The 8,956-nt window shown below is 55.5% G+C and overlaps 1 protein-coding gene across 1 annotated transcript in view; it reads left to right on the forward strand.

The window, feature by feature from the left end:
* GRM7 (glutamate metabotropic receptor 7) overlaps positions 1-8,956 on the forward strand; it is a 111,346-nt gene that overhangs the window by 51,669 nt on the left and 50,721 nt on the right. The window contains exons 5-6 of the mRNA XM_031061632.1: positions 136-336; positions 4,290-4,429. Of these exons, the coding sequence (XP_030917492.1) occupies positions 136-336; positions 4,290-4,429 (341 nt within the window). The remainder of the gene's footprint in view (positions 1-135; positions 337-4,289; positions 4,430-8,956) is intronic.

Below are 8,956 nucleotides of genomic sequence, written 5' to 3' on the forward strand. Positions count from 1 at the left end.
CGCCGGGCCGGCGCTGTCCCCCTGTCCCTGAGTGTCCCCGTGTGCCGGGGCAGCGCTGTCCCGCTGTCCCTGAGTGTCCCCGTGTGCCGGGGCAGCGCTGTCCCGCTGTCCCTGAGTGTCGCCGTGTCCCCGCAGGGCAGGAGCGCATCGGGAAGGACTCGCACTACGAGCAGGAGGGGAAGGTGCAGTTCGTGATCGATGCCGTGTACGCCATGGCCCACGCCCTGCACCACATGAACCGCGACCTGTGCGCCGACAGCGCCGGGCTGTGCTCCGAGATGGAGAAAGCCGGGGGCAAGCGGCTGCTCAAGTACATCCGCAGCGTCAACTTCAACGGTGAGACACGGCCCCGGAACCTAGGGACACCCCTGTGCGCTGCTGATATCCCCCTGTCACCTACTGATACTCCTCGGTCCCCTACTGCCCCACCCCCCATCACCTACTGACCCCCTTGTGCCCTGCTGATCCTCCCTGTCACCTACTGATATCCCTCGGTCCCCTACTGACACCCTCTGTCACCTACTGCCCCCCCAAATCACCTACCGACCCTCCTCTGTCCCCTGCTGCCCCCTCTCCATGGGGTTGGGCAGGGGTGGCTCGGGGTGCAGATCCTGCTCCCCAGTGCCCCAGGGGATTTTCCTGGTGCCAGGGTGGGGCAGTGGGAGCTCTGTTGTGCTGCTGTGTGGGACAGGAGCAGCATGGTCTGTTCTGCTGCTGCTCTCTGGCCATCCTCCTGCCGGGGAGCAGCCCTGCTGGTCCCTGAGCTGGGACCCCCCTGCTGGCCCTGCTTTGGGGGGCCTTGCCCTCCTCGCAGAGGTGCTGCCATCAATGCAGCCAGGCTGTGATGGAGTGAGGCTGGATGTGAGTGAGGAGCTCAGTGTGCATTTTGTGATCATGTCCTTGAGGACATAAAGGCCCAACATATGGGAGACTTTAAACCTCAAGTGCTCGCCCAGTGAAATTCTGGAAGTTTTGAGGCGCAGCTGTGTTTTTGCCAGTGAAAAGCTGAGGATGCTGTTCATGGGAGGCCCTCGGGTGCCCAAACTGCCATGGACGTGCCCTGAGTACCAAACTCCTGGCTGGTGACACCTGTGTCACTCCTGGCCTCCTCTCCATAATTCATTCCTCATCTTGCAGTGATTAAGAGATCGAAACCCTGCACATTCAGTCAGGTTGTGTCTGGGTTTGAGGGCTTCCTGCAGGTGTCAAGTGCCCTGTGTCTGCGTGGGGAGAAGCAGCTCCTTTGTTGGGAACTGAATTAAATTGTCACAGCTCTGCATGAGCAAGGAGCTGCAGCCTGGAGACTGACACAGGTTCTGAACTGCTCAGTGGGCTCAGCAGAATCTGGGAAATCTTAACAGGAGGAAAATAAATCCTAAATGATCAAACACCAGTTAAATAACGACATGTTTTAATGACTGGAAGATCAAGGGTTATTTCTGAAATGCCTGTTTCCTCTCTGCCATGAGGTTTTTGTACATCACTTTTAATTAATTTCATTATTTCATGAAAGGAGCCTGAGCTGAGGCTGGATCGCTGCAGTGATGCAAACCAGGACTGACAGACCCTGCAGACAGGTGGCACAGAGGGCTCCAGAGCCTCACCCAGAGGTTAAGGAGGGCTGGCCCTGCTGAGCAGAGCCCTGGCTGGAGCCCAATTACTGCGGCTTCAAAGGCAGGAGAGGCACACTCGTGCCTGCCCTGGGGTTAGCAGTGCTTCCCTCGCCAGCTGCTCCATGGATCCCACCTCCCCCTGGGGCTGTGGCACCTCAGCACAGGCACTGAGCAGGGTGTGCTCCTGTGTCCTTTCAGCACAGACACTGAGCAGGGTGTGCTCCTGTGTCCTTTCAGCACAGACACTGAGCAGGGTGTGCTCCTGTGTCCTTTCAGCACAGACACTGAGCAGGGTGTGCTCCTGTGTCCTTTCAGCACAGACTGTGAGCAGGGTGTGCTCCTGTGCCATTTCAGCACAGACACTGAGCAGGGTGTGCTCCTGTGCCATTTCAGCACAGGCACTGTGAGCAGGGTGTGCTCCTGTGCCATTTCAGCACAGACTGTGAGCAGGGTTTGCTCCTGCCTGCCCTGTCCTGAGCTGTGGTGAGCTGGGACTGTGCTGTCCTGCTGGGACTGTGCCTTTGGGATCTCTGTAGGGCCCCAGCCCATGGTGCTCTGACTTTGGGGTCTCTGCAGGCCCCCAGCCCTGCTGGGACTGTGCCTTTGGGGTCCCTGCAGGCCCTCAGCCCATGGTGCTGTACTATCCTGCTGGGACTGTGCCTCTGGGGTCCCTGCAGGCCCCCAGCCCAAGGTGCTGTGCCCCCCTGCTGCCCCCACGGCCATCCCAGGTCCCTTTCAGTGCCTTTGCTGGGGTTTGGGGTGGCTGTGCTGTGTTCTTGGCTGTGTCCCCCGAGGGTTTGTCCCTGCGCTGGCTTTGGCGTGGCCGTGACAGTGGGGTCCATCCTCCATCTGCCTCCTGACCAGCAGCCCTGCCCCTTCCTGTGTGTGTCTGTTGCATTTTGGGAGCTCACCTGAGCTCCTGCCATTCCAGGTGTCCTTCTCTTGTCAGCTCTGACAAAGCTGAGCCTAACTGACCCTAAGCAGCCCTAAGAGTGGTGATGAGCCAAATCCCATTTAGCACTTTGCTGCCTTTCCTGAGGAGCCAAGGAATTACAGCCATTGCTTCTGATTGCCTCTGAGTGTTTCCACTCCGATGTATTCTGGCTGCATGAATCTGTAATGACAATTAAATATCTGCCTGGTGCTCTCAAGGAGCCAGCCAGGAGAGATTTCAGTGGGAGATTTTCTGTACCAGCCTTTGAACTGAATTTGTATCTGATCTCAGAGCATTGTAGGAGAGACAGGAAACAATTTACCAGGGCTAGAATGGAGACTATGCTAATTCACTCCTTCAAATCTTTTTTTCACTCCCTGGAATTCAATGAAGAATGGGAATCATGAAGAAAACGATAATCTTAAAGTTCAGTGCTACAACAGGAGAGATTTTTCATTGCTTTGGGGAAAAAAAGTTAGGAGGAGGAAGCTTTGAATATAGATATGCTGGAGGATTGTCATAATCTTCAATCTTGACACAATATTACTCTACCCCACCGAAGCCTATTTTAATATGTCTGGAAATAAATGTCACCCTGGAAGGTTGTTCCTGGAGCTGTGAGGAAATGAGGCAGAGCTTTGGTTCTCCTCCTGGGAGGGTTCCCAGCCAGGGCTGTGCTGATTGAAATGCAGGTGTCTGTCCTGCTGAGAGCTGGCCTGAGCTGGGCTCAGGTGTCAGGGCAGCTCCAGGCTTTGCCAGCACAGGAAGGGTTGGGGCTCTCTTGTCCTGCACTTACCCGTGTTTGTCACTGGAGTGACAAGGTATTATTTACCATTTACATGGTAAATCAAGTTAATTCAGGGTCCTGCTCTGGTTCTGCCCAGGGCACTCCTGTGGGAATGCTACAGAGCCTGAAGAAGGGAGTGCACAAGGAGTGCTCTTCCCAGGTAAGGGAGTGCACCAGGAGCGCTGTTCCTGGACAAGGGAATGCACAAGGAGTGCACCAGGAGTGCTGTTCCTAGGGCAGGGAGTGCACCAGGAGTGCTGTTCCTAGGGCAGGGAGTGCACCAGGAGCACTGTTCCTAGGGCAGGGAGTGCACCAGGAGCGCTGTTCCTAGGGCAGGGAGTGCACCAGGAGCGCTGTTCCTAGGGCAGGGAGTGCACCAGGAGCGCTGTTCCTAGGGCAGGGAGTGCACCAGGAGTGCTGTTCCTGGACAAGGGAGCGCACCAGGAGTGCTGTTCCCAAGCTGCTCTGTCCTCTCCCAGCCCCATGACAGTGGAACACACTGTGGAGGAGGATGCTAACAGTACCTGTTTCTGGATGCAGCCAGGACTCGCCAGACCTGGGCTGGCTTCTGACAGCAGCATCTCTCAGGAGCAGATGGGCCATTTTCTGCAGGGGGAGAGCAGCATTTAGAGGCTGCATTCACTGGAGATCTCTCCGAGGGCAGGGAGATGGGAGGCAGGCTCTGCTGCAGGGCAGGAAGAGAAGCCTCCTGCTCTTTCTGGTGAGGCAGGGCTCACCTGGGCTTGCTGTGTTTGTTCCAGGCAGCAGGGTAGGGCAGGGATGATGCTCTGTGGGACAGGGCTGGGTGGTGGCAGTGTCCCCAAGTGTCCAGTTTGGATGACTGTGGGATGGTGGCCTCGGCCTGGGACGTGTTTCCAGTGTGAAAGCTCAGATGAAAGACTGGGTAAAGCTTTGGTGCTGGGTGGTTGGATTTTGTCTGGTTTCCTTCCCCCAGGCAGTGCTGGCACTCCAGTGATGTTCAACAAGAACGGGGACGCCCCGGGGCGCTACGACATCTTCCAGTTCCACAGCAGCAACACCAGCACGCCCGGCTACCGCCTGGTGGGGCAGTGGACAGACGACCTGCAGCTCAACGTGAGTCCCCCTCTCCTTTGCTATGGGCTCCCAAACCAGCTGGGACCTTTGCTATGGGCTCCCAAACCAGCTGGGACCTTTGCTATGGGCTCTGTAACCAGCTGGGACCTTTGCTATGGGCTCCCAAACCAGCAGGGACCTTTGCTATGGGCTCTGTAACCAGCAGGGACCTTTGCTATGGGCTCTATAACCAGCTGGGACCTTTGCTATGGGCTCTGTAACCAGCAGGGACCTTTGCTATGGCCTCTGTAACCAGCAGGGACCTTTGCTATGGGCTCTGTAACCAGCTGGGACCTTTGCTATGGGCTCCCAAACCAGCTGGGACCTTTGCTATGGGCTCTGTAACCAGCAGGGACCTTTGCTATGGGCTCTCAGATCAGCTGGGACCTTTGCTATGGGCTCTGTAACCAGCAGGGACCTTTGCTATGGGCTCTGTAACCAGCAGGGACCTTTGCTATGTCCTCACAGCCCCACACTAGGGGTTCTGCACAGTCTCCCCTGTCCTGCAGCCTTCTCCCTGTACCCAGAGAGCCAGAGCTCCTCAGACTGACAGAGACAGGCTCTGGTCATGTAAATTTAATTACTGCTGCATGGCTGCAGTCCCTAGGTGCCACCTTGGGAAATGAAGCTGTGGTTTGTTGTAGTTTGAAACCACTGGGCTTTCACTCGCAGATGCTTTTTGGTTTTCCTTGTCTTTGGAAAGCTGGAATGAAATGTGTTTGGAGTGAGTCACTTTTCCAGTGGTGTTTTTAACCCTGTGGATGAGGTGGCCTGTCTGGCATGATGCCTGAAGGCAAACTGGCACGTAGGAGCAGGTGCTCAAATGCACTTTGATGTTTCCAGAAAAATCCCCAGGACTGGTGGGTGGGAGAGCTGGAGAGCGCGTCAGCCTCATCCCCCGAGCCTGGCTTGTGCCCTGGCTGGGTGCAGGATCCCTGCTTGTCCCTCTGTGCACTTTGCCTTGGGTTCCTGTAGCAGTGGTGCCAGCTTTACCTCCTGGCTGGGTGCAGGATCCCTGCTTGTCCCTCTGTGCACTTTGCCTTGGGTTCCTGGAGCAGGGTGTGCTCCCAGCCTTGGCTCTCTCTGGACCCGGTGTCACATTTGGGGCTGGCCCTGTGACCTGTGGGGACACCTGAGCTGCCCACAGGGGTCACAGCCACCCCCTGGCATGGAACCAAAGGCCCCACACTTCCTATTTTTCATGTTTCCATGGTTTTTGTTAAATCAAGTAATAAATGTGGGTCACCAAGGGTCCACTCTTGGAGGCTGATCACACACAATATTTCACTCTCCTTGAATTCTGGCTCAGTTTTATCTTCTGTGTTTGATTTGCTCTTTCAGTGCTTTTCAACTTTTGATGTTCTATATAAGGAAACCTATATTAACTTGCAATTTACAGTTCTTTTAGCAAAAAAATATTAATATTTTATTAAGCAAATCCTTCTTTATGTAAACTGCACATCCTGATCCATTAAAATTTAAAGCTAATTTAATGGATCTTGATTTGTATTCCTGTTGTTGTGTTAAATGTTTCCATAAAAAGACCTCTTTCCTCACCCTCGTAGCCTCATGGCCACAGGGTCATTTCAGTAGCTGAGATTCTCTCACTAGCTTCCCTTCTAATCACTCAAGTGTCCCAGTTTCTCGCACAAATATATGTCTAAGACAGTCCCTTTTGTATTATTGGATTATTTCTTACAATAATAAGGACAATTGTGGAGTCTAGAGAAGCCAAGGATTCCTGGAAATAACCAAAATAAATTCTATTAAATGCATCCCAGGGAAAGCTACCAGAGGATGTGAATTGTCCTCAGTAATTATTGTGGCAGTAACTGTTCAGGGGATGTGTGCCAGTCCTGATGTCTCGAACACCAGAGGGGAGAGCCAGGGTGTTTGCTGCAGGTTGGAGGGGCAGCTCTGTGCGGTGCTTTGTGTCCCCAGGGCTTTGTCCCTGGGGCAGCCCTGGTGTGTCTGCATTCCCTGCGCATGGGGAAAGCTCTGCACAGCCCCACAGGTGAGGACCCTGCAGATGCAGGGGGGCAGGAGCTGCAGGACACCAGCTCGGTGAGTAACGGTTTTCTTCTTTGTCATCAGCCTCATTCCAGGGAGGAACAGAAATGTTTCACTGTGGGATTCCTCTGGCAGGGCTGCTGCTCTGCAGGCTCTTGAGGGTGCCTTCAACAAAGGTCAAATTCCCATTCATGGTACTTTTTGGGGCACGGTGGGCACAGGCTGGATTAATTTGGAGAGCTGAACCAGATTTTTCCATGTTAGATTGCAGAGTAACTTCTGTTCTGGTTTTCTCTCTTGTGCTTGTGTTGCAGACAGACTGAGGACAGTTGTAGCAACTTCCTTGGGACTCCTTAAATCTGTTCTGTTTTCTTGTTGTTGATAAACCCGGCTGTATTAATTACCTGGGGCTGTGTGTATCTCAGGTCAGATAACAAAGCATTTGATGACTTTTCACTGCAGCAAACCTGGGACACAACAATTGATGTGAGGCCAGTGCAATCAGCCCTTTTCCTTTGCCTGCTTGGCAGCAGTCAGGCCAGCAGAGCAGTGCCCAGCACCCAGGGCAGGGTTCAGTGGCAGTTCTGGCTGTGTTTCAGGGTCCATGCAAGGATAAAATGAGCAGATGTCTGATTTTACTGGCCTTGGCCAGGGCCCCATGCAAAGCCACGGCAGTGCTCTGCTCTCCCTGCAGCAAGGCTGTGATGCTGAGGTGCCCACCCATCTGCCACCCTGAGGGGCCAGGTGAGGGCTGTGCCAAGCTCTGGCAGCCCCTGGCACTGCTGCAGGCAGATTTGGGGTGCAGTGTTTGTAGCTGGCACCCTCCTGCCCTGGATTTCAGGCTCAGAGCTCGGCCAGCCCCATCCCTGCTGCAGCACAGCTCTGTGGGAGGCAGAGACACACCTGGTGCACTTGGGCTGGAGAGACACACCTGGTGCACTTGGGCTGGAGAGACACACCTGATGCACTTGGGCTGGAGAGAGGCACCTGATGCACTTGGGCTGGAGAGACACACCTGGTGCACTTGGGCTGGAGAGAGGCACCTGGTGCACTTGGGCTGGAGAGACAGAGATCCCCTGGCCACAAAAAGCTGGGCTTTAAGGCAGGCCTGGCTCTGGGAGGCTGCGCTCCGTGCTCAGGGCAGCTCCAGCCTTGCCAGAGCTGCTTGGACTGGCTGGAGCTTTGCTGTTTGAAATGCAGAGGTGCTGCTGGTGGGCAGGAGCCAGTGTGCCCTGGGGAGGCTGAGGAGTGTTGTGTAGCAGCTGGGTTTGGGCTGGCTTGCTTTTCCAATGGCTCCTTTCAGTTTGTTGTCAGGATGGGATTTCCTTTGTGTCTGAGGCTTGTGTGGTTCCAGCAGCAGGAACTGGGAGCTTGGCTGAAGGCAGCGTGGCCAGGGGACAGGTCCTGCCTCCATGGGGAGCTCCTTGTGCTTCTCTGTGGATCTCAGACAGGGAATGAAGCCCTCCATGCCCTGCCCTGCCCCATCTCAGCTCGGAGGTGTCCTTGCTGTGTGAGCTGTTTGGATAAGGGGCACTGGAGGGGTGGGAGCAGCTGCCTGAGCAGCTCCCATACATTGCTGGCTCCAAAAATGCAGCTTCTCCTGCTTGGAGGTGCCTGACACAAACACAAACACATCTCTGCTGGAGGAGCTGGTGTGCCTGAAGGAGGAGGAAATGGATGGCTCCTAGAGGAAGCACAGGTTCTCCTGGGAAATTTGGTGATATTGCTTCTCTTCCTCCAGGTACAGTTAACTCAGCAGCTCCCAGGTTTGTTATGTTTTCCCATCCCATTCCCTGAGCAAGCATCCCAGAACTGTCAAAATCAATAGGTGAAGGAAACATTCCCTGTGAAATTGTTGAACCTGTTCTTTCCAGGTCTTGTGCTGAGGCTGCAGAGGCCTGCCTGGGCTCCTGCCCGTGGACACGAGCTGCTCCTGGGGTCAGTGGGGTGCAGGGATCACCCCATCCCTGGGGTGCTGGGATCACCCCATCCCTGGGGTGCAGGGACCCTGCCCCATGGGCTGCAGGTGCTGGCTGGACCCCGCAGGGCAGCTCTCCCTGGGCAGGGCTCCTGGCCCTGTTCTGCTGTTCGTGTTCAGCTCTCCCTGGGCAGGGCTCCTGGCCCTGTTCTGCTGTTCGTGTTCAGCTCTCCCTGGGCAGGGCTCCTGGCCCTGTCCCATGTGGGAGCACCCAGCCAAGCTGTGGTGCCTTGTCCCTCCCTGCCCAGCCCCACATGGGCAGGCCACTGCCCTGTTCTTCACCCCCAGCCTGGGGCACTGAGGAGCTCTGGGGTCCCCTTGTCCCTCCCCAGCTCCACAATCAGTGCCTGGGAGATGGATGGCATTGATGATGATCAGTGTGGTTCCATGGGCACAGCTGTTCATGGACCTGCTCCCCGCATCAGCCCCCGAGGATGTGGGTCCTGGAGAACTCCCTGCTCCTGGAGCATTCCCTGCTCCTGGAGAACTCCCTGCTCCTGGAGCATTCCCTGCTCCTGGAGAACTCCCTGCTCCTGGAG

This window comes from Geospiza fortis, unplaced genomic scaffold (assembly GCF_000277835.1).
Source record: "Geospiza fortis unplaced genomic scaffold, GeoFor_1.0 scaffold128, whole genome shotgun sequence".
NCBI lineage: Eukaryota > Metazoa > Chordata > Aves > Passeriformes > Thraupidae > Geospiza > Geospiza fortis.